The 25,936-nt window shown below is 37.4% G+C and overlaps 3 protein-coding genes across 15 annotated transcripts in view; 2 read left to right on the top strand and 1 right to left on the bottom strand.

Moving 5' to 3' along the window:
• LOC100392073 (NBPF family member NBPF15) overlaps window positions 1–7,557 on the top strand; it is a 50,074-nt gene extending 42,517 nt beyond the window's left edge. The window contains 3 exon segments of the mRNA XM_078333130.1: window positions 672–824; window positions 3,295–3,434; window positions 6,868–7,557. The gene's annotated coding sequence lies outside the window, so the exon portion shown is untranslated.
• LOC100391711 (tRNA:m(4)X modification enzyme TRM13 homolog) lies at window positions 5,469–21,162 on the bottom strand. Of its 4 annotated transcripts, none has more exons than XR_013520302.1 (11): window positions 20,934–21,162; window positions 17,375–17,421; window positions 17,219–17,285; window positions 14,596–14,658; window positions 14,054–14,123; window positions 13,791–13,897; window positions 13,286–13,453; window positions 10,848–10,920; window positions 9,929–10,003; window positions 7,601–7,834; window positions 5,469–7,338 (listed from the first exon to the last, which is right to left on the bottom strand). XR_013520302.1 is itself a non-coding variant. In XM_002807951.7 (11 exons), exons 1-11 carry the CDS (start codon window positions 21,078–21,080, stop codon window positions 7,143–7,145), a joined length of 1,446 nt encoding a protein of 481 aa, XP_002807997.2. In that variant the 5' UTR covers window positions 21,081–21,162; the 3' UTR covers window positions 5,469–7,142. The 4 variants fall into 4 exon arrangements, 3 of the variants coding, with proteins under 3 accessions (XP_002807997.2, XP_054092905.1, XP_035108205.1); XM_002807951.7 differs by having other exon boundaries at window positions 7,601–8,033; XM_054236930.2 differs by lacking the exon at window positions 7,601–7,834.
• Window positions 21,163–21,319: 157 nt separating this feature from the next.
• The window catches only part of LOC100411801 (spindle assembly abnormal protein 6 homolog), a 69,987-nt gene continuing 65,370 nt past the window's right edge, over window positions 21,320–25,936 (top strand). For 8 of the 10 annotated variants that reach the window (XR_013520298.1, XR_013520299.1, XR_013520301.1 and 5 more), the window contains exon 1: window positions 21,320–21,498. Coding sequence is in view for 4 of the 10 variants with exons in the window: in XM_054236928.2 (XP_054092903.1) it covers window positions 21,434–21,498 (65 nt within the window). In the remaining 6 variants the exon portion in view is untranslated. Of the gene's footprint in view, window positions 21,499–21,547; window positions 22,183–25,936 lie in introns of those variants that run through there. The other 2 variants (XM_078332674.1, XM_078332673.1) reach the window with 1 other exon arrangement.

The raw sequence follows: 25,936 nt of genomic DNA, 5'->3' as shown, positions 1-25,936 counted from the left end.
TTTGCCACAACAACCACGTTGCTTATTACATGCCACGCACTTCTATGCACTTTACAAGTGGATGAAGAAACTAATGACAGAGATGTTAGCTAACTTGCTCAAGTTAGTAAGTGGGCAAGCTAGGATTCGAACCCAGGCAGCCAGACCCCAGAGTCCATAATGTTAAGTATTATGCATTCTGCTTTGTTATAAATGGGCATATTAATCATTTGATTGCTCTTTTAAGACTCTAACTCAGATTAGGTAACATTTACAGCAGTTCTGCCTCAAGAAATCCTAGGAGAATAGTGAAACAATTCTGGAATATGTTGATTTCATTTTTTCTGCCATATGAAATGAGAGTTGTACTGTAGAGATGAACTTCCTGATGTAGTTTCTCTAATAACCAGGTAATGTAATGTCAGTTAACTCAATAAATATACTGGCTAACGATGTTGTAAAAGACAATATTTGATTTTTAACGTAAGAACCAAAGGCTGGGTACGGTAACTCATGCCTGTAATCCCGGCACTTGAGGAGCCTGAGGCAGGAGAATAGCCTGAGCTAAGGTGTTCAAGACCAGCCTGGGCAGCATGATGAGACCCCTGCCTCTTAAAATTATTTTTTTTAAAAACCCAAAACCAATATTTTCATATTATATGTAATTAATCACAGAAACCTTACTTTTTCAGAATGCAAAATCTACATACGTTATGGCTGCAACGAAATGATATAACATGCTTGCCTGAAACAATCAGCAATATGAAAAATCTGGGTACTCTTGTTCTCAGCAACAATAAACTGCAAGATATTCCAGTATGCATGGAAGAAATGGCAAGTCTGAGGTAAAAACTTGTAGGCACAAAACTGACATGTTTCTTTCTGGCTGCAGAAAAAAGTAGAGATCATTATTAATAAATTTCAGTAGTTATTTATATGAATGGATATTTTAAAAAATCTTTTCCAATATTGAAATTCTATAATTTGTGAACAGGATTCATATAACACTGGTCTAAACTATTCAAGAAAGAATCTTTAAGACTAAAGCAGTTTGGGATTTATCAGCTTTAAGAAGCGTCTTCTGTTGGTGACATTTTCATGAAAATTATACAGCTAAAAAAACTTCGTTCACAACAAAAAAATCAAGAGTAAAAGTGATTATTTTCTTCCTAAATAAATACAAATGGACACCATTATGTTACTGATAGAAAGCAAATATATTAGTTAGGAGTGGTGGTGCATACCAGTAACAGCTACTAGGGAGGCTGAGCCTGGAGGATTGCTTGAGCCCAGGATTTCAAGGTTGAAGTGAACCAAGATTGCACCACTGCACACCAGCCTGGGAAACAGAGAACTATCTCTTTAAAACACACACACACACACACACACACACCCCCCTAGATATAACTTTTTACTAAGTACTATCAAACCCTCTCAAGCATTTTTTCTTTTAAAAATTATTTTAGATTGCATGTGTAGGTTTGTTACATGGATATATGCTGTGTAATGGTGAGGTTTGGACTTGTAGTGTATCCATCACCTAAATAGTGAACACCATACCCAGTAGGTAATTTTTCAACCCTTATCTCCCTCTCTCTCCCCGCTTTTGGAGTTGCTAGTGTCCATTATATCCATCTTTATGTCCATGTGTACCCACTGTTTATCTCCCACTTGTGAGAATATGTGGTATTCGATTTTCTGAGTTATTTCACTAAGGATAATGGCCTCCAACTCCATCTATGTTGCTACAAAAGATACGATTTCATTCCTTTTTATAGCTGCATAGTATTCTATGGTGCATGTGTACTATATTTTCTTTATCCAATCATCCCATGTGGGACACTTGGGTTGATTCCATGACTGCTGTTGTGAACAGAGCTGTGATAAACATAAGAGTACAGGTGTCTTTTTAATATAAAGATTTTTTTTTTTTTTTTGGGTACATACCTGGCAGCAGGTTTGGTAGGTCAAATGATACTTCTATTTTTAGTTCTTGGAGAAATTGCCATACTGTTTTCCATTGAAATTGTCCTAATTTACATTCCCACCAAGTGTGTGTTCCCTTTTCTCTGTATCCACACCAACATGTTGTTTTTTTAATTTCTTAAGAGTAACCATTCTGAAAGATGTGAGATGGTATCTCATTGTGTTTAACCTGCATTTCTCTGATGATTGGCAATGTTGAACATTTTTTCATGTTCGTTGGCTGCTTGTACGTCTTCTGAGAAACATCTGTTCATGCCCTTTGCCTGCTTGTGGGGTTGGTTTCTTTCTTGTTGAGTTCTTTGCAGATTCTGGATATTAGTCCTTTGTTAGATGCCTAATTTACAAATATTTTCTCCCATTCTGTAGGTTGTCTATTAACTCTGTTGATTAATTTTTGTGCTGTGCAGAAGTTTTTCTAATTAAATGTCATTTGTCTATTTTTGGTTTTGTTTCATTTGCCTTTGAGGTTTTCATCATAAATTCTAATGAATTTAGGCCAATGTCCAGAAGTTTTTCTTAGGGTTTCTTCTAGGATTGTTACTGTTTCAGATATGACATTTAAATTTTAATCCATCTTGAGAGCTTTCTCAAGTATTTTTCTTCCAAAGCTTAATTTTCTGACATTGAAAAGAGAATACCCACTAAAACCCAAAACTTCCATAACAAAGTAATTCATTTATTCAACAACTACCTGCCTTGAACTAGGTGGTGAAGACACAATGATAAATAAGATGGAGGTATATAAATATGCAGAAACTAAGTTCATAGCACTAATTTTATATGTAAGATGTTAACATTACTCTTAGAAGTTAAGCTGTACTGCATTACATATACCCTGTAGGCCGGGTGCAGCAGCGCACACCTGTAATCTCAGCACTTTAGGAGGTTGAGGCAGGTAATCACTTGAGGCCAGGAGTCCGAGACCAGCCTGGCCAATCTCTACTAAAAATACAAAAATGTGCTGGACACCATGGTGTGTGCCTCTAGTCCTGGCTACTCGGGAGACTGAGGCACAAGAATCACTGGAACCCGGCAGGTGGAGGGTGCCATGAATCCAGATCATGCCACTACACTCCAGCCTGTGTGACTAGAGTAATAGTTGCTTTTGTAATCTTTGAAAATAAGTTGTCTAAAGCTAGTATTTTTTTCTCTTAGGAAAAAAACATAAAGATTCCTGAGATATATCACATCTCACCAAGGTGTTCAGTTATTGAAACCAGTTAAAAAAAGAGTAATTTAGTATATTATCATTTGACCTTTCTCCAGGGAAACAGATGTGTACTTCCATGACAGCTATAAAAATACTGTTTTTTGATGCAAAACTGCTAGGTTTGTCAACTTCAGAGACAACCCACTGAAATTGGAAGTATCACTTCCTCCCAATGAAGGCACAGATGAAGAGGAGGAACGGGAATTATTTGGTCTTCAGTTTATGCACACATACATACAGGAGTCACGGAGAAGAGCAGGTATAAGATTTGTATATAACACAGATCAAATGTTCTTTTTGGCAGAGTAGTGTGTATATCACTAATTTTTGCCTTTTGATTAATTTATTTATATATTTATCATTCCATCTTAAGTTTTCTGCCAAATTCTGTTCTCTTAGTCAATATGGGAAGAAAAAAAGTGAATCGAAGAGAGAGGTTGTAAAGATACTCAAAGTCTTTCAAGTGGGGGAAGGAAATAAATCCTTTAGCTAAGCATCTGAAGTAAAACCAAGTGAGTAAAGACGTGATTCACCTTATTCTACCAGCTTGTCACACATAGCAGTGTGACCATGAACTGACCTCCCCTGTCATTCTGTAAGTAGCAAAAAAAAAAATTAAGTTTTTTGTTGTAGTTTTGTTTTTTAAGAGATGAGGTCTTACTATGTAGCCCAGGCTGGAGTGCAGTGGCTATTAAAAGACACAATTGGCCGGGTGCAGTGGCTCACGCCTGTAATCCTAGCACTTTAAGAGGCCGAGGTGGGTGGATCACCTGAGGTCAGGAATTCAAGACCAGCCTCGCCATCATGGTGAAACCCCATATTTAAAAAAAAAAAAAAAAAAAAAAAAAAAAAGACACAATCATAGCTCACTGTAGCCTTGAACTCCTGGGCTCAAGAGGTCATCCTATCTCAGCCTCCAGAGTAACTGGAATATCAGTGCATGCCATCATATCTGGCTGAGAACAGATTTCAATCAACAGTTAAAGTGTGAGGTTTTGATAGAGAGATTTCAATTGCTTAGTCTCTGATAATTTTGAATTACACTACTTTTATTTTTTAATTAAGGAGAGCTTTAAGCTAAACCAAGATCAAGGGAAGAGGACAAGTGCACAATTATTTGTTATTTAAAAAATGAACAATAATCATAGAAATCATGGTCTTATAATTTAAAAATGTTGAGTTTTTGACTTAAAAGGTAGATTTTTAGTTCAACTTAATGCAACGACTAGTTTGAAAAATGAATATAACTGAGAAGACAATGACAATGACAGAGTTTTTCAGCTAGAGGAAATAATTTTTACTAACATTTAGTGGAGGATGCTTAGGAAATGGTGATTAGATCTCTTGTAGCAAGGTCACAGAAGCAATAACATGGAGACAGACTGGGGGAAGACAGCCAAAAAAGTCCTAATTGTGATCTAGTTTTGGAAAGCAGAGAATATAGAAAAAATGATTAGGAGACAGAATTGGTAATTGAATTAAGATGAGAAAAGGGAGGAGTTTCTAGGGAATGCTTTTAGTTCAGAGAGCATCTGAATAGATGGTGATGCTAAGATGGATAAGGAAGTACAGAAGATAGGTTGGCGAGTAGAATCAGGTGGTGGCAGAAGATAATTTCTAATTTTAGCAGTAATTTTTTTCCCTTTTTTTTTTTTTTTTTTTGGAAAAGGAATTTCTCTCGTTGCCCAAGCTGGAGTGCAATGGTGCGATCTTCGCTCACTTAGCAACCTCTGCCTCCTGGGTTCAAGCGATTCTCCTGCCTCAGCCTCCTGAGTAGCTAGGATTACAGGTATGCACCACCATGCCCAGCTAATTTTGGATTTTTAGTAGAGATGGGGTTTCACCGTATTGGTCAGGCTGGTCTTGGAACTCCTGACCTCAGGTGATCCACCTGCCTCAGCCTCCCAACATGCTGGGATTACAGGCATGAGCCACCGTGCCTGGCCCTTAGCAGTAAATTTGATGCACTTGTGGAACATGCAAGATGTAGTAATTGTGTAGGTAAACTAAAGTTCAAGAAGGAGTTTGCTGAATCTGAATACTCCGCAGGTCAAGAAATAGCTGTATGCATATCCCACACAGTCACTGTCTCATATGTGAAGACAAATGAACTGTTAGGAAAACAATAATCCTGAGCTAAGGCTGGCATGTTGAACGACAAACTTAGCTTCCCTTAAGGTACCTGATACCATTGTCAGAAACATATCATTAAGCTAAATGAGCCACAGAACTGTTTCTGTATGATAATTGTCAGGTGTGTACGTATATTTTATGAAACATAAATGAGATTATGCCTGTTGCAGAATATCTTTTATTTCTGGGCATAATTTGTTGAATGATGCAAAACAAATTTTATGACACAAATTAGTAGTGCTTGGCACAGAAAAAGGTTATTTGATGATATAGTATCTTCATTTAGGTTCCCTTTATTGGGGACATGAGTAACTAACTTAAGAAACAATCAAACTACCTTACTTTAATAGTATTTGACGTAAAACTTATAACAAGGGAAAAGAAGGTAACAAAGAGATAAAATCAAAGCCTGCCTATTACGTTATTAAAAATAGATTCACGAATTACTACCACTACTATTACTAGTTAATATTTATTGAGTTACTCTGTACTTAGAACTGTTCTATGCATTTTGCTTGTTATCTCATTTGATGCTCACAACAACCTTGTGAGGTAGGTATTATTGTTATCAACGTCATCCCATTTTAAGAGGAGGAAATTGAGGCACAAAGAGATTAAGTAGCATTCCCAAGGTCACACAACGGAAAGATGGTAGGGCTGGAATTTGAACCTAGGCAGTCTGACAAGACATATGAGACTAGACTACAGTCAGGAATTTTAAATTGGCTAGGCTTCTATTTACAAATCATGTGATCATAGAACTACAGAATAAAAATAGTTATCTCAGAATATCGTAATATCTAAAATTAGTAATTCTGAACCTTTGTCTTGGCAAATGTGTCAACAATTAAGACAATTTTTACAAATAAAAGCAGACGCAAAATAGGGATAAGATGCAGAAGAGAATAACAGTCCTACCATATGTTTGGTTTAATATTTGCTTGTGCATAGAAACCAGTCATGAGTTAAATAAGGCCTAAATTTAAGAAGGTTTTTGGTTTCATTACCTAATTTCTACTTTATTCCAAATTATTTTCTCAAACAGAAGAGAACATACTTATTGTTTGTGCCTATATAAGTAAAAAAATGACCTGATTAAAAATATGAGATAGCCAATCCACTTCAGAAGTTATTTCAAATTTCAAATTTAATTTGTGAATTATGTTTGTAGGTATCTTTCTGGAAGTTCTAACTAGATAATTATCCAATGAAATAATCTTTATTCTTTGAAAACAGCTCTTTAGTTTTGTTTTTGTCATAGACAGATTCTGACAATATATACGGAAATCGGAAGGTGACTTCATTAATTAATTGTGAACATCTCTGAATTGGTTTGCATTTGAGAAAATCACAATTGCACTTTCCAGATCTGTAGGGGAAAATGTCCACATATAAGCCAAACTCTCAGATTCGCCCTTGTTACAAACAATCGATCACTACCTCTTGAACTTGAGAAATAAAAAATATTAAATAAAATCAAAGGAAAATAAATTTCCAAAATTAATGTAAATAGAAAGTTAATATGCTAATTAAGTGTTGACATGTTATGTATGTTTCAGATCACCAAGTCATCTGTTCAACTACTTTACCAATATCCATGAATACGGATGGGTAATATAATTCAAGATGCCCTTCTAAAGAGGATTACTTTGGTGAATTCTCTAATGTTTGGACTTCTGAAGTAAAAAGAAAAGCTATTACCAAAGTTTAATGAGGCCACAGCATTTTTTAAAGTTCATATTATCTGCTATTTAAAGTATATATTTTTGAATATAAAAATATAATTTAAAACTTTTTTTGGTGGAAGACGAATGATGCTCAAATTTCTTTTCCATTAGGCAGTTGTTTCTGGTGATGAAGAATGATCTGGTAAAGCAGTTAACAAAACATTTTCCAAAGACACCAGAGGGTCTGTATAGTACTGCAAAGCAGGACTGAATCCCTTCTGCTGCAAATACTGGATTCGACCTTGGTCAATCAGCAATTTACAAAGATGCCCTGTTTTCTTCTTTTCTTCAATACTAAGAAGCCTAAATTGAATAAACACACACAAAACATTGTTACGATTTTGCAAAAGTTTATAAAAAATTATTTTTGTCACTTCTATTTATTGAGACTGTTAACCCATTTATTTATGATCACAATAAGAGACATATATATTTTAGCTTATTCTAAAATTAGATGATAAAATACATTTTCATGAATTGTTGATAATAGTCATCCAAAAATAAAGTACAGTAATAATACAATATTTCTCTTTTAGTGTCCTGCATTACAAAAGTAGTCTCTTACCCAGGCAAATTATCAGCACCATCATCTGTGATTCTGTATCCTCCGTCATCATGCTCTTCACTATCATCATTCTGATTATCTTGTCTCTTTGTGGTAATATTTGAGTCTTCCAAAGATGTTTTCCGCATCCCACAAGTTGCCCAACTACTCATTCGCTGGAAATAGTGGAATTCCACTGCTCCAAGGCCTAGAGCCCTGAAATATTCTTTGCCCACATAATGTCTCCAATCACACCTGTGGTGACAACAGAGTGCAATAACAATGCCAGCCACAGGGTTCCACTTCTCTGGGACATTTTTTTCACTTCCTTCCTTGGTCAAAGGGTAAATTTCTTTTTCTGTTTTATCATTCTTTATGCGTTTGGCTAAAGGTTCTTCATTCCTTTCCTCAAAACTGGCAGCATAGGTTTCAACCAAACATCGTAATGCAAGATCTGCAAACACAATTATGTGGCCCCCCCAACCACATCATCTTTAAAAATAAATATTTTTTACATTTATTAAGCAGTACTGTTTTTAAAAACCCAACAATAAAAACAGCAAAAACCTATTCAGATTTGTATTTGTAATAATTCTATTGTGAATTATCAACTTGGCTCAAATTTGCTCTTTTCTTACTATCTTCTCAATTTTTTAAATGATTTATTTTGCATAAAGCCTACTTCCCAATAAAACTATCTGAAGTTTAAGATCTACAATTTGAAGAACTTTTACCCAATTACTGAATTGTCTCTCACTTCTACCTTAGCTGAGAAAATTACTTGTATAGAAAAACTATTCACCTACATTTATATTTTAGTGGGTGGAAGGAAGGAAGGAAGGAAGGAAGGAAGGGAGGCAGGGAAAGAGGGAAACCCAGTGCTGGGTTTCCAGGCATAAGCCACTGTGCCTGACCTGAATATTAACATTTAAAGGACAGAAGTGGAAGGAGACTGTGAAATAAACAGAAGGAATGACATAGATATAGGGGAAGAACCAGGAAATAAAAGTATCACAAAAGAGAAGAAAACAGAATCTCAAGAAGGGTAAAACACAATTTCAGAATTGTAACTGCAGCAGAGATGAAAGGAAGATTCAGATACAGTGACTCAGGGGAAAAAATTATGTGGAACATGAGAAATGGCCACTGTAGATCAAAAGAGTGTATTCCCTCCTGGGTGGGTTTACTTTAGACTTTTTTATGAGGCGAAGTATGTGAAAGTACAGTCATGCATTGTTTAACCACTGGTATATGTTTTGAGAAATGCATTTGGTGATTTCATCATTGTGGGAACATCAGAGAGTACTACACAAACCTAGACGGTGTAGTGTAGCCTACTACACACCTAGGATATATGGCATAGCCTACTGCTCCTAGGCTACAAACCTGTACAGCATGTTACTGAATACTGTAGGCAACTGTAACACAAAGGTGAGTGTGTATCTACAGAAAAGATACAGTAAAAGTATGATATAATTTTGCAGGACCACTGTCATACATGCATTCCATTGTTTACCAAATCATTGTTATGTGGTACATGACTATAGTCTTGAAAACTATGAAGGCCAACACAAATATATAGTACTCAATGCCATTTCCAGCCACTATGAATAATATCTATTGATGTTCCAAGTTACCCATATGGGTAGATGATGAAACTAGCAAATTTTAGGAGATGATGTAACAATAATTAACATTTATTGAACACTATTATGTGCCAGACATTTTACATGCAACCTAGTAAATTATTAATATATTAATATCTCTGTTTTATAGATGAGGGAACCAAAGCTCAGAAAGATTAAGTAATTTGACAAGAAACAGAGCTGAAAGCTAGACTATCTGATTCCAAAGCACATGCTGTTTCCACTTTACCATGCTAAACCTGATGGATCAAAGTGTTAAGACCTCTTATATATTTTTTTTTTCATTTAACTTTTTCTTTTCCCTCAGAATCCTGAAGCACAATAGTCTTCTAGAGGGAGAAGTTTCTGAGTTCTTTCTAAGCAACTCTCTAAAAAAATCAGTAGCTTCAGGGTAGAATCACACAGTTTCCATAAATGGTTTGATTTTCTTTTTCTGGTTGAGATATAGACCAAAGAAAGAACTTTTAGGTCTAATGTAATACAGTATTTACATACAAAACTCTCAATTCATCCTGCAAAATGGCCAAAATGAGCAGATACATAGGAATGCTATGCATCTAATAAAACACAGGGCCAGGGCTCTATAAAGATTAGTGAATTGTAAACATAAGACATCTATTCAAAAGAGACCACTGATATGGTTGGGGCAGGTTAGGCCAAAGCTTAATGCATGAATGTAAACATTATTAGTATGTTTACATACCTGTCGCCACACCACACAGATGCTTTCCAATTCCTACCACAGGTAGTTTTCCTTCTCTTAGCACAGGAATCTTGTCTGAAATGGAAATGAGAATTAAGTTACATATTAATGTGGTTTTCCAAAAGAAATAACTAATTAGGGTCTCTGAATTTTAGCCTGAAAGAGACTCAAACAAAAAATTCTCACTTTATGGAACCCAACATATAATATACAAACTTGTTTAGGGTTCATAACATTAGGAAGTTAATATATTCAGTTAAATAATTTTAAATACAGTGATTTATATACAAATGCTGGGTTGCTTTTCATGGTTGGATTAAAATTAGTGAATGGAAGAGGTTGCAAAGATATGCTTGCATAATTTTGTTTGGATAATCTGAAAAATAGAAAAGGTATAAAAAGGGCAATACAGAGATTGATTGAGGAGTGTTCGTGTGTGTGTGTCCGTGTGTGTGTTTTGTGTAAGGAATGTGAATCCCAGAGTGATGACTTCTTTTCTTTTGTACAATTTAAAATTCTAGGAAGTATCTTTTACCTATTAGCTAGGCAGAGAACTATCTCATTTTGTTTAATGGTTTAGGTAAAGTCATGTTAATTGCAAGCAGAAGGCTAATTTGTAGTCTGAACAGACTCAATGTTAATTTAAACAGGACAAAGAAACAACATAAGTACATATTATAAAAACTTTTAAACTCTTCCCTAATACTTCATTTCCATTTGATACTGAAAATTTAAAAAATTTTCAACCTTAATTCAATTTATATCTATTTAAGCATTATATAAAACATTCTATATTAACAATGGATTGATTTTACTCATTTCCCGGAAGCACTGTTCTGCATGATTGGATTTCTAACCAACCCTCAGTTTGAAACAACTATGATATATTTGTAGAGCAATGGAAAGTTATACAACTTACTCAAACACAAGTGTTGAATATCAATTTGAAGTCTTTCAAACACTGAGTTTTTCTTTCTGTGTTTTCCATCCACCTGCATAAATAGAACATTATTGTAAAAATGACTTCTTACATTTAAAAAAGCTTTATGAAAATAAAGATTTCTATTTGTTTTCAAAATTCAGAGCAACAGAATATATTTAAAAATTAAGATTGTATATTCTTTGATAAGAACTTCAAAATATCACTTTTCAAAAAAGATTTGAAATGTTTATCAATTAGATATACATTATTTCCTTTAACTCTAAGAATTCCCAATTCGCTGACAAAGGAACTGATGTTCACAGCTCTTAAGTGATTCATCTAAGATTGTGTGCTAGCTCCTTTATCTTTGTCACTCCTAGTATACTATTTTGGCTTGCTGCTCTTCTTACTCTCCTGAAAGATCACAACCATTCTAATCTATGCCTGTGTGCCCATGACCTACTGATCTACATTTGTGGCTCAGGCTTCTCTAATGAGCATGAGACACACACTCAAATGTGAACTAGAAAGCTCTACTTCACCATTATTTCTGTCTCCAAAACCTACTTCTCCTTTGATCCTTATCTCAGGAAAGAGCACCGCTTAGTCACTTAAGCCATAAAAATGCTACCCAAGATTATTCCTTCTCTCTCATATTCAATTACTAATAAATCACCAACTCTTTTGGTTTCCAACCTCTTAACATTTCTCATACTCTTGCCCTCCTCTTCATCCCAATGCAATAGCTTTAGCTCTGGCCTTTTTCTTATTTGGATTGTTGGACAAAAATTATCTTTATATTAACCTCTCTATTCAAGTATCAAACTTCTAATATAGTTTTAATGGTACTGCTAGGATAAACTTTGAAAAATTCCTTTCTACTTGACTAACTCTTACATATTATTTCAATCTCATCTCAACTGTCATTTCTACGAAAATTTCTATGACCCACACCAGACTGAGGTGGTGTTCTATCTTCATACTCCCATAGCACTGGGTAGTTACTATCATCAAAACACACTTAGCATACCGAACACAAATACATGTCTACTCCCCTAGACATAAGCTTCTTCAATGCAAAGAACTAAATCTTTTTTCTGTTGTGTCCCCACCAGACAGCAGCATAGTCAAAACCCTTCCTTAGCATAAAATATGAGACTGTCTATAGGCTAGCCATCCTCTCTAGTCTCATCATTGCTGACCTCTGCTTCACTATCTACTTCCATTATACATAAATGTTTCCATATTTTCCTGTTATTTCAGGCATTTAGTTATACTGTTCTTGCTTCCTACAATGCTTTCTCAACCTAGCAAACACTAATTCCCCTGTCAAAATTTAGTTCAAGCATCACCTTTTCTGTGTAGTCATTCTCCATCTCTTCCCTGCAATAAAACTTGTCACTCCCTTCTTTGAAACCATGCTGTTACTCTGTGTAGACCTTTTTCATATTTTAACACTTGAGTACAATCATTTAGGTATTTGCCTGGGTCTCTTTTCTAAACCTAAGTAATAGAGTGGCTGGGCACAGTGGCTCACACTTATAATCCCAGAACTTTTGGGAGGCTGAAGTGTTGGGGATAGTTTGAGCCCAGAAGTTTGAGACCAGCCTGGGCAACAAAGTGAAACTCCGTCTCCACGAAAAATTTTAAAAAATTAGCTGGGCATGGCGGTATGTGACTGTAGTCCCAGCTACTCATGAGGCTGAAATGGGAGAATTATATAAGCCCAGGAGGTCAAGGCTGCAGTGAGCCTTGATACTAACACTGTACTCTAGCCTGGGTGGGGCCTGGCAGTATGCTCAATAATTGTTTACTAAATGAATGGCAAGTGGTAAAGATAGGAGTAGAACCCAAGACTTTTAACTCCTACCTTCAGCTTGGTTCCTTCTAGATAGTTTCCTGTCTCTGCAAATAATTTTAAGAACTCAGATCAATGGACTATCAAAACTTGTATTAAAAAATTCACCTCAATTTGAGTCATCACTACAATTAGAACTAATAAAAAGCTACAACAAAAAGATAAAGAAAATGCCTTGCCTTTTCTTTAAGAAATGTTTCTGGGCCAGGCACGGTGGCTCACGCCTGTAATCCCAGCACTTTGGGAAGCTGAGGTGGGTGGATCACGAGGTCAAGAGATCGAGACCATCCTGGTCAACATGGTGAAACACCATCTCTACTAAAAATACAAAAAATTAGCTGGGCATGGAGGCGCGTGCCTGTAATCCCAGCTACTCAGGAGGCTGAGGCAGCAGAATTGCCTGAACCCAGGAGGCAGAGGTTGCAGTGAGCCGAGATCGCGCCATTGCACTCCAGCCTGGGTAAACAAGAGCGAAACTCCGTCTCGGAAAAAAAAAAATGTTGCTATCACGTTTTTCCTGAATATGAAAAGTGAAAATAAAGTTTGGTTACTAACATACAGCAAAGGTTTCACTTACCTTGAATCTTGTGGTCACCTTTTCTACTAGGATGAAGTGAACTTTTTCAGCATCTTTTAAGGCAATATCAACCCAATGAGATAATTTTCCCTTTCCCGCTCCAAACTCAACAAAGCATCTTCTTGGACCAAGTAACTTTAATTTTTCAATGTTACCTAAAATAGAAGCCTGCAAACTTCACAAGATTATTTTATAAACCAGAGCAAACAAATTTGGCTCAAATGGGAAAAGAGCAAGGTAATTTCTATGTAAGGCAGTATGTTTACAGTGATAATTTCTATTTGACTTAAATTTTTCTCTCTTGCTTTTAAATATTTAATATATGGTACTCAGAATCATATCCATGCCCTCAACTTTTTACATATGTTTATACATGTTTTTTGAAATGGAAATATTGGATACCCTGAAAGGTAAACAAAATAAAATCTTATTAATAATTACATTTAAATCACTTTTAACAAATGAACCAGGGCCATGTTTAGTAGTTACTATAGCCTATACATACCTGCTGCTTCAGGTGCTTGGTTGCAGAATCACCATTTTTAGGATCATTAAGTGCACTGTGTAATGCTGGATGGGACATAATATGATCTTTAAGTGTAGAATCCAAACCTGTGACAAATATAAGCACAACAGCTTAAGTGGCCAATCGTGAAATTGTAGGAATCTGAACAACAGTAGTAACATACTTTAAACCATAATGGTATCAACTCATATACCACCTAATTACTCTAAAATAATTGAACTTGCAACTTTAGGCAGTCTTACCTTCACTTGCTTTTCTTAATTTCTTAATTAACTTTTCCAACTGCTCTTCAGATAGAGAAGAAATTGGAACCTATACACAAAAATAAAACTAAACAATGTAGCCAAAAACTGCTTTAAAGTAGCATGACAGAAACTGAATAAAGGTTTACCAATTGGGCAATTCCCATGACAGCTTAAGTTGTTCCCTCTATCGAGCCTGTTCCCTCAGCTGCCATCAGAACTGTCCAACTGCTAAACTTCTACTCAGTCTTTGCTGTGCTACTTTAATTCTCCTAAATTCCTCAAGGTCAAGAACAAGTCTAGGCTCAGAAGGGTTCAAGAATCAAAGGGGATTTGGGGCCACATTGTAGCTTGTTTTGTTATGGGGCATGAGCTACTTTGGGAACTAACTATTTGCTAAGAATATTGAGTCTATAGGAAAATACATTCTAAATTAAAAACAGATTTATCTGAAACAAAAATCAGAACATGGCTTATTCACATCATGAAGAGAGCATAAATAAAATACCTTTTAAAATTAAATATTAAATCAGTGTACTTACTAATTGTTCAGGTATTTCTGTTTCATCTTTTAAGCCTGCATTAATATCCTGAATATAGAAATCCTTAACAAAAACAAAACAAAACCATAAAAGAACTGTTAATAATGGGAAGTTCACAAAAATTAAACTAAAATACTGATCCTTCCCTTCATCCCCTGCTCTCTACCTGCCATCCTGCCTTCCTCCATTCATTTCTTCATTAAATCATTATTTAGTACTTACTCTAGTCCCTAGTTTGCTTTAGGTACTGGGCATTCATCATAGTAGATAACAAAAGGGACAAAAATATGTATTCATGGATATTATATCCTAGTGAGCTGGTTATCTGAATAAGCATTTACAGTGTAAAGAAATTCATTTATAACATTTATTAAAATGTTTATAGCATAGACTGTTTACAGCATAGACTGAGAACTATAGCAATTTTGTCTTACAGTGCTCAAGCAAAAACAGCAAAGTACTAACTACACAATGCTGCTTTAGCAAATATGCAGCACGACCAAAAACAGATAAGATATAGATATTATGAAAGTAAGTCTTACTTCTTCTATTTTAAAATATTAATTAAAACTTGAAAATATAATGTCCTGTCACACTAGTTATATAATGAGTCCAGGCATAGTGGCTCAAGCCTGTAATCCTAGCACTTTGGGAGGCCAAGGCAGGATTCCTTGAGCCCAGGAGTTTGAGAACAGCCTAGGTAATATGGGAAGATTCTGTCTTTAAAACAAATAAATAAACAAACAAACAAACAAACAATTAAATTTTTCTAGTCCGGCTTCAGAGATACAGATTCTACCCAAGGATCTGTATTACCATTGTCCAACAGAACTTTCTGCAATGATGGAAATGTTCTATATCTGCTCTGGCCAATATGGTTGCCACTTAAATATGGCTAGTGTGACTGAGGAACTAGATTTTAAATTTTATTTAGTTTTAATTCAAATCTAAATAGTCATATGTGGCTAGTGGCTGCCATACTCAACAGTGTAGATCTAGATGAATGAAACAGTACTGTTTCTACAAATCCTGTTTCAAAGTCAAAATAACTCTTGGGGACATTATGTGTAGTAAATGGACTTTCGTTACATGGAGGCAGAAAGGTAACATCCTGATTGTGTCTTGCTAGCTTTACTAAGATGGACAGATTGTGTGTTGCTAGCTTTACGTATATGGATGGACTGTGTGTGGCTCACTTTACCTATGTGGACAGCAAATGGAAACTGGTGATTGACGGAATGAGTGAAGACTGCAGAATTACAATGTTTTAATGGATAACTGAAAAAAAACTCTAACAGAAAATTCGTTGTTAAGTATTAGAATTTAATGTACCCTTAGTTCAAAATGGTTGCCAAGAGTGCTCCAGGTAACTTTTTTTTATAGATTAGATTTTTAAACGTGAAAACCATTTATAGTGGAGAAATTCATAACCAACTAATTTTTATTTTGTATACAAAATTTAAAAAAATTGCTCACCAGTTTCCCAAAGTAAAACAGAACAGTGATATGCCTTTACCTGTGTTCCAAGTGTCCTATTCTACATAGCGAACCAGAAAAATACTGCTCTGCATTTCTTTCTCCTGTCTCATCACACCACTGCTTTTCTCCATTTCCTTGCCACTGTGTGCTGGTATGCAGTGAAATTCACCCAAAGGTTTTCCATTTTTAATAAATTGATCTATTCTCTTAAATTTTCTCAGAACACATATTACAGTTGCTTGCTTTAACTGAAACCTGTCACTTAGGTAAGGAAGATACTTGCAAACAATGCCAATGTTCTCGCTATTAAAGGGGCTAAGACCTAAGTAGGTGGTGGTAGTGGGGGTCATCATTTTTCTTCCCTACCATCTTAATGTAAAAATACTTTCTACGTTTATGCAATCTGGCCCAGTGGTTCTCAATTGGGAGGCATCTGGAAATGTATGGGAGCATTTTGTTGTCAAAGCAACTGAGAGGTGCTATTTTAAGACATCATCCCATAAGTCTCTCGATTTTCCACAAGTTTTACAAGCAGAGGCACTGATTACCCATTTTTCCGGACTTCCTTTTCAAGGGACCTTGAATACCAAGCACCCTTGGGAGACAGAAATGATGTGCCACCTCCTTGATCACATGGCAGCCCTTATTGTACAGTATAATAAACAAATACTTACTTACAGAACAAGTCGGGCAGGTTTGCTTACTACCCAATTTAAAAATATTTGTATTTTCTGGCTGGATTTGGGGCTCACGCGTATAATGCTAGTACTTTGGGAGGTCAAGGCAGGAGTACTGCTTAACACCGGCAGTTTGAGACCAGCCTGGGCAATGCAGTGAGAACCCCGTCTCTGTAAAAAAATAAAAAATTAGCCAAGTATGGTGCTGTTTGCCTATAGTCCCAGCTACTCATGAGGATAAGGTGGGAAGATTGCTTGAGCCCAGGTGTTCAAGGTTACAGTAAGCTATGATCATGCCACTGCACTCCAACCCGGGTGACAGAGTGAGACCCTATCTCTTTAAAAAAAAATGTATACTTCCTGAGTTTGGGTTCCTCAGCTGTGAAACAAGTCCATTCCACGTGTAGCACACACAGAGGCATTACATACCACATTTCACCACTCAGTTTTACCAATCAAACACTTACAGGTTTTGGTTTCTCTCTTGAGTTACATTTTTTCAAATGCTTTGCTAGTTGATCTTCATATACTGTGCTAAATTCAAATAGAAAATTATTTCAAATGAGATATGCACCAATTACTGTTTCCAGCACAAAATAAACACATATTTGATCCATACTTACTGTTTTGGATCTAAAGGACACAGAATTCTTTTCCGAGCATCTTCTTCCTAATAAATTAAGGGATATATTATTTAAATAAAATATCAAGTTTATTGCTTACAGATACCAGATATAATTTCAGTGTCTCTGTAATCTCAAAACAAGGAAAGGAAACCTTAAAAGGATATAATGAAAAGTTGGCAAAATCAGTTCCCAAGGGTTTAACAACAAAAAATATCCAGTGTAAATTGGCTTAAATATACTATGAACAAGTACTGCTTTGGACAAACAAGAGTCTATAGCTTCAAACAGGTTATAGAGAAGGCCTACATAGGTGTCTGGACTCTTAAGATAGCATCAACTATTATATGCATGATTATTTTATGAACAACCAAGAAAGAAAAAAGTTACCTATTTCATTTTAAATTATTTTAATAGACAAATAGTTGTATAGATTTATCACATATTAGGTTGGTACAAAAGTAATTGTGTTTTTTATGGAAATAAAAATATACAGCATTTTATGTATATGGTTTTAATACAACATGATGTTTTGAAATATGTATACATTGTGGAATGGCTAAATCAAGCTAATTAACATGCATCACCTCACATACTTATCATTTTTTTGGAAAATGCTGCCCATTGACATATGGATTTTAAGACGTATGCTGATTTTAGAATGTCAAAATGTAAAAATAAAGTTTCTTAAAACAATGAAACATGGTATTTTAACCATTTGGTATGTGTTATATTTTACTGGCTTTGCAACTTTTTAGTGTTAGTTACATCCTATTTATTTCTAAGTCACATAGACTTAACTAGTCGTGGCTCACTTAATGAAGGGGGAATACATTCTGAGAAATGTATCTTTAGGTGATTTTGTTACTGTGAGAACATCACTGTGAGAAGAAACCTAGACAGTATAGCCTACTGCACAATTAGCCTATAAAGTACAGTCCATGGCTACTAGGCTGCAAACCTATATAGCATGTTACCGTACTAAATATTGTATGCAAATATAACACAATGCAAATGTTTGTGTATCTAAACATGTATAAGGTACAGTAAAAGTACAGTATTATAACCTTATGAGACCACCATCATATATGTCGTCTGTTGTTGGCCGAAATGTCATTATGTGGCACATGACAATATCAACTGAGAAAAAGAAAGGAAAATTGATAGTATTGGCAATTCTACCCAATATTCCACATGAATCTCTATAAACAGGGATTTTATAACAGTTAAGACACAGGCCAGCCAGACTGCCTAGGTATTATACCCAGTTCCATCTACTAGCTACAAGCCCTATGACCTTAGTTAGGTAGGTTTACGGCCTCATCTGAACGAGGAGAACAATAATATGTCTTACCTCCTGAAGTCTGAACAAATTAAGTGAGCTAAGTTAAAAAACAAAACAAAACTGCCTAGCACAGTGCTGGCCACAGAGTAAGTGGTGACTAAGTGTCCGCTATTATTATTTTAAAAATTTATTTCTGTTCTAATGTGCCTCTCAGCATGTCCATGAAGCTGTTCACACTGAATTTCATGGGAAAGCTAAGAAGTGTTCAATGTTTTCTGGAAAATACTGTATATTCAATAAAAGGAAAATAAAATAGTATATATTAATTCTTCCTTATTTGCTGACTTGAAATCCTAACCTCCATGTAAAAGACTTCTAACCCCTGAAAACCTAACTGTAGCATAGGGGGAAAAAGGACATTAAAAATTTATTATTTGAATTTCGAACAGGGATTCTCAGTCTTGGCACTAATGACATTTTGGGCTGGTCTTTTGGGGAGGTGAATGCAGGGGTCTGCCCCATGCTTTGTAGGAGGTTTAGCAGCATTTCTGGTCTCTGTCCATTAGATGTCAGTGATACTCCTCAGTTGTGACAACCAAAATGTCTTTATTTCGCCAAATGTCCACTGGGGGCAAAATCAAGTCAGTCCTAGTCGAAAATCACTGGGTAAAAATGAGTGGTGTCATCACAGCTATATATGACACTTAGAAAAAAAGATGGAAACACAAAATGCAGTTATATAATAAATTGCAGATTCAGGAGGATAGCCACAATTTAAAACCAGATAGTAGTCATGAAAAGTGTTTCCACTTGATGTTTTGCAGTCTTTCTTCAAGGGACTAATGGCGACATGTCCTTCCTCTCTAGGAATACTGATCGGTTTGTAAGGATTTATTCGTATTCTACTATCATCACCATTTGTATTCACCGTCCAGACATTTGGGTAAGATGGAGTCTAAATCCTTCGCCTAACAGAACTCTCATTCTTTAACCAAGAGATGTTTGCCAGTCCCCTCAAAACCAGTCAGAACAACCATGGACAGAATTCAGAGTGTCCACAAGTCACGTCTCCCATACTCCAAAACAAGAATGTCCTTGTTTCAGTATGCTTCACTTTCAGTAAACGCCGGTCAAAATAAAATAGGAAGTGGGTTATAGCTACGATGGAGAGTGACAGATGAAGGCGGTCAGGGGACTCATCTGTACTGGATATTGTCTAGATGAATAAACTGCTTAAGAAATAAAATAATTCAAATAATACTGGACATTCACACGTTGATCTGAATCAGACGCTGTTCTCTTTGGTTTATTCTTTATAGCTCTATTAGACATGCTCGTTTTCTATCAGCATTTTGCTCGTCTGGTTTTTATTTTCCCATCATACATACAAATATACATATCTCCATCTTAAAATAATATGCATATATACAAATATAGTGTTGGTACATTTATATGCATAACTATTATCAAAATTGTATGCTTTGTTTTCAATTGTAAAAGGTCAATTCATAGATATTTAAAAATCTTTCCTTCCCATTCCAGCAGAGTTGCGTTCTTAAAAAGTGTAAAAAACAATTTTTTTTTTTTTACTCAGTCTGGCTGTCACTGAAGCTGGAATGCAGTGGCATGATCTCGGCTTACTGCCATCTCCACCTAATGGGTTTAGGCGATTCTCCTGCCTCGGCCTCCCAAGTAGCTAGGGTTACAAGCTGCGTGCTACCACGCCCGGCTGATTTTCGTATTTTCAGTACTGAGAGGGTTTCACCATGTTGGCCAGGCTGGTCTCCCAAAGTGCTGGGATTACAGTCGTGAGCCACTGTGCCCGGCCTCAAGTCTGAACTTTTGTTTGTTTGTTAAGTCTGAATTTTTAAAAGAAAGTTTCTTCCAACCGCATTGATGAGAAGTGCTTCTCTTTCATGAAATAACAATTACAATACAATTAGTGAAACCTTCGGGACCTCAATCACTACTTTATCTAAACTCCAGTTTCCAGCAGGAAGGCGGAGCGGTAGCTTGGGGTGAAACTAACATCTAGCATTGCTATGAGTTAAGATCAAGATAAACGGGTCACTGCTGGAGCTTTACGTAGTAAAATAAAACAATTCTCATCATTAGAACTCATAATCCTTCCGTAAGGGGGCAAAACTGGGTTTATTAAAGTGAAAGCTGGAGAACCCAGCAGAAACCTGTCAAAGAGGGGAGGGGCCGGGTTCCAACACCGACAGCACCAGAATACTTATTTCCGACCCTGGAGAGAGTAGGGCGATACCACACCTCCGCGGCTCCAGCGTGTTCACCACAGAATCTTTTCCCTGCGGCCACCACCATCCTGCAGAACCGTTTCTTCTTTTCCACATAGTAACCACATCTACCCTCAGCTGGAAAACCAGTCGCGTGCGGCGACGTCGCGGAGGTCGCCATAACTCAGGACTAGCTTCGGCAGTCGAGCATCCGGCAATCAGAGGAAAAGTTGTCCGTTTCCTTCGGGTCCTCTTCCCTTAACAAGCATGGCTGCCTCAGCCGCCGCCACACACGTTAATGCCCGGAACTACCACAACCGCCTTCCCTGTATCCTCCGCAGAACCGGAAGAATCTGATGGTGGCTGGCGAGGGCCAAGTCTCTTACGTCTTCCTCTTGTTTCTCTCTCCCCGCCTCCTCCGCAGAAGCCGAGCGCCAAACTCAAACTTGATCAGGACCCGGACGTTTCTCTGGCTAATTCCGAGGGCCGGGCCTGTTGGGCCTTTCCGCACACCAGCCGGGGCACCGAGCCAACATGAGCCAAGTTCTGTTCCACCAACTAGTCCCTTTGCAGGTGAAATGCAAAGACTGCGAGGAGAGGTAAGGGCCGCGTCCCCCAGTGCCAGCGGGTGGCGGTTGGGGTCAGGCCAATGGGGAAAGATGGCGGTTCCGGCCAGTGGGCCCCGCCTTGCACCTGGGTGTCCTGTCGGCCCCCTAGGAAGCGGATAGGGAACCCAGAGGGCCCGTGGCTACCTCTCTCACTAAGTCGGCCGTTGTAGAGGGGACTGGAGGAAGGGTGTGAGGGAACAGGAAACCGGCTCGCATCAAGTTGATACCAAAACCCTAGCTCTGAAAGGAGTCGTGAAGATTCTAGCCCTACTCTTCCCTTTCGACGCGTAAGAACTCTGGCCAAGAGAAGCTACAAAGAATTTACGTGAGGTCCCACAGCCAATTCATGGCAGAGTCAGCGCTAGAACTCTGGCCTTGGGTCCCAGCCTTTTCCCCCGTTCTCTTTTGAAGTATGTTGGCAGTAAAGTCCAACTTTTAAAAACCTACCAATTTAGTCTTGTACTTTGGCTCTTCACGTTAGTTACTTTAAAAAAGTAAATTACGTTTAACCGACTAAAAATGAGAAAATCAGAAACGTCATTCAGTAAATATTCAGTAAATATCGCCTACTTGTAAAACACCTTACTGGGCACTGGGAATACAGTGATCAGGAAAAACAGCCCTTTTCTTCACGGAGTTTACAATCGCCGGAGGAAATAAAGAACAGTCGCACAGGTTAAGTGCAACTTTGATGAAGGAAGGGGTATTATTGGGGCGTAAATGGATTTGACCAGAGGTCAGGAGACTTAAATTGTTTTTCTCAGTCCCAACACTCAATAGTTGTCTCTGTCTCTGAAGGTTCTTTCCTCATTTGGAAAACTGATAGAACGTGCGTATTCACGTGATTGTAATGAGGATCAGGTGTGAAATTGTATGTGCAAACTAAGTGGTGTGCAAATGTTGTATAAAAAATGAAGACTTTGCCTTATTGAGTTGCCAGTAATGTGAAGCTGTAGTATATATAGTTTAAAATTAGGTCAAAAATCAGTGGCAAGCCAGTCAAGGAGATGGTACCAAAACTAGCAGCTGCGTATGGAGATTTGTAGGTTTAGTTATCATTCTTTTAATGCTTTCCAGTATGGTAGCCACTAGCCAAATGTGGTTATTAGACATTTGAAATGGGCCTTATCTGAATTGTTGTGCTTTATGTATGAAAATGCACGTTGTATTTTGAAGACTTACTATGGAAAAAGAATGTAAAATATCTCAATTTTTGTATTATGTGTTAAATGGCAATATTTTGGGTATATTGGGTTAAATACAATAATTATTAAAATTAATTTCACCTGCTTTTAAAAGTTTTTTTTTTTTTAATGTGCCTTCAAGAAAATTTAAATAGGCTAGGTGTGGTGGCTCACACCTATCATCCCAGCACTTTAGGAGGCCAAGGTGGGAGGATTGCTTGAGCCTAAGTGAGGTTAGGCTTGAGGTTACAGTGAGCTATGATTGATTGCACCACTGTACCACAGCCTGGATGACAGAGTGAGACCCTGTCTCTGAAAAAAAAAGAGAAGGAAAAACTTAAAATTACATACCTGGCTCACATTTGTGGCTTACCTTGTATCTCCATTGGACAACGCTGTTCTAGAATGATTATAGAAAAATAAAAGGGGCCATATTGGTTTCAATATGGAAACTCCTAGATCTTCTTCTGGTTACATTGTCATCAGTTAATCTTAACACTCGATTTCTCTGCTTAGAAATCTTACTATATTCCTATTATCTGTATAATAGGGGTCAGCAAACTGGCACACATGGGCCAGATTGCCCACTGTTTTTGTAAGTAGACTTTTATTGGAACACAACCATGCTCATTTGTTTACAAATTGTCTGTAGCTGCCTTTGCACAGGAAGGGCAGAGATGAGTAATTGTGACAAAGACCTTATGGCCGCGAAGCCTAAAATATTTACTGTCTGGCCCTTTACGGAATAATTTGGTGATCCTTGACCTATAGGAAGAACAACCCAGATTCTGCAGACTCTTTCTCTCTCTCTCTTTTTCTAGTTAGTCTCCCTCTGTTGCCCAGGCTGGAGTGCAGTAATACGATTACAGCTCACTGCAGTCTTGACCTCCTTGCAAGACACCTTACTGGGCACCGGGAATACAGTGGTCAGGAAAAACTGTCCTTTTCTTCATGGAGTTTACAGTCACTGGGGGACATAGAGACCAGTCGCACAGATAGGTGCAACTTTGATTAAGGAGGTGGTATTATTGGGGCATAAACAGCGAGATTTGACCAGAGGTCAGGAGACTTAAATTTTTTTCTCAGTTCCAACACTCAGTTGTCTATTTTTTCTCTGAACGTTCTTTCCTCATTTGTAAAGCTAATATAATGTGTATTGTAATGAGGATCAACTGTGAAATTGTATGTGCACACTAAGTGGTGTACAAATGTAGCATAAAAAGTGGAGACATTTCCTTATTGAGGTGCCAGTTCCTCCCACCTTAGCCTCCTGAGTAGCTACAATTACAGGTGCATACCACCATGCCTGACAATTTTTTTTTTCCTTTTTAAATTTAATAGAGATGGGGTCTCCCTGTATTACCCAGGCTGGTCTTGAACTCGGGCTCAAGTGATCCTCTCACCCCAGCCTCCCAAAGTGCAAGGATTATAGGCGTGAGCTACCATGCTCAGCTTAGTTGAGTATTTGAGGCCAGTTCAGCTCAACAAATATTGGCAAATGTCTGCTGTGTCCCAGGAACTGTCCTGGGTGTGGAGGATGAAAATACACACTCTCCCTCCTAGCCTGTACCACCAACAAAAGCCAAGAACCTGTTTTCATTCTCTCCCTAAGGAACTCACATTTTAATAGGGGGAAAAACAAAGATGTTCCTTGGACAGGCAGCATAGCACAGATTAAGGAGTTCAGGCTCTGGAGCCAGGCTGCCTGGGTTTAAGTCCCAGTTCTGCCAGTTATGGACTGATCTTGTGCAATTTTCTTCTCTGTGTCTCATCTTTAAGTTTATGGTAATAACAGTACCTACTTCATGTTATTTAATATAAGTACACTGAAGTCAGAGAAGAAGGAAATTCAGTTGATGACAGGAAAGCGGTGGCTCACACCTGTAATTGCCAGTTGATGATCAGGGAGCTTTATCTGGTGGAAAAATGATGCAAAATTTTGAAGCCCATGATTTAACACTAATCTGCCTTTTAGTTTTGTTTCCTAAGCTTGTCTCTCCAATATAAAAGTCATGCAAGCATTCTTGTTACCTTCTGAATGTACCTGATACTCACCCTACGCTATACTTTTACCCCTGCTGTTCCTTGTGCCTCAAATGCTTTTTTCTTTCATAACTTTCAGGTGTGTCTTCAATACTTTCACTGTAAGAACCCTTCAGAGTTGCCTAAGTTGAAATGGATTGCTGTTACTCATTTGTTAGTGCGGTGTAGATGAAAGATCTGAGTTCTAATTTAGGTTTTGTCATATAACCTTAAAACATTATGTGGGCCTTAAGTTCTTCTTTTGTGAAACACATAATATTTACTTATCAAGATTATTGTTAAATAAGATGATATATGTAAAATATCTGGCAAGTACTCAGTAGTGTAGGTACTCAGTAAGTGTTGGTAACCCTTCCCTCCCCTCTCATGGAGCCCAAAACTGCAATCAGAAGCCAGTCTAGGAAAAGGCCATTAATCTCATCTCAATTAGAGGACAGAGACCATGGCTTTTTTGTTATGTTTCTGTCATCCTGTGTCCAAAAATTCTTCTTTTTTTCTTTTTTAGAGATAGGCTGTCACTCTGTTGCCCAGGCTAGTGTTGTGGCCTGATTGTGGGTAACTGTAATCTCAAACTGTTGGGCTTAAGCGCTCCTCCTGCCTCAGCCTCCAGAGTAGCTGAAACTACAGGCATGTACCACAATGCGTGGCTTGTTACAGAACTTTTTTTGTAGAAATAGGATTTTGCCACGTTGCCCATGCTGATCTTGAATTCTTGGCCTAAAGTGATCCTCCCACCTCAGCCTCCCAGAGTGCTGGGATTACAGATGTGAGCCACTGTGCCAGGCCCCTGGACTATGTTTATTTCTGTTTGTATCCCTAGCACCTGGCACAGTATCTGGCTTAAAACACCTTTGATTTGTTTGAATTGATAGTTTAAGGTCACAGCTACTGGGTGGCAGAGGTGGCCTAGAATCCAGTTCTGCTAATTCCTGATGTTTAATATACGTTTTATTTAAAAGAACTCATAGCTAAATCTAATGTCAGGGAGGATTTATGTAGATTTATGCATTGTTCAGAGTGTGACATTTATTAACATGAGAAATAACGTTTTATTGAGTTTTTTTTTTTTTTTGATGGAGTCTTGCTCTGTGACCATGCTGGAGTGCAGTGACGCGATTTTGGCTCACTGCAACCTCTGCCTCCAGGGTTCCAGCGATTCTCCTGCCTCAACCTCCCTAGTAGCTGGGACTACAGGCGTGCAC

The sequence above is a fragment of the Callithrix jacchus genome, chromosome 7, assembly GCF_049354715.1.
Source record: "Callithrix jacchus isolate 240 chromosome 7, calJac240_pri, whole genome shotgun sequence".
NCBI classification, from domain to species: Eukaryota; Metazoa; Chordata; class Mammalia; order Primates; family Cebidae; genus Callithrix; species Callithrix jacchus.
This window is presented reverse-complemented; position numbering and strand designations above follow the sequence as displayed.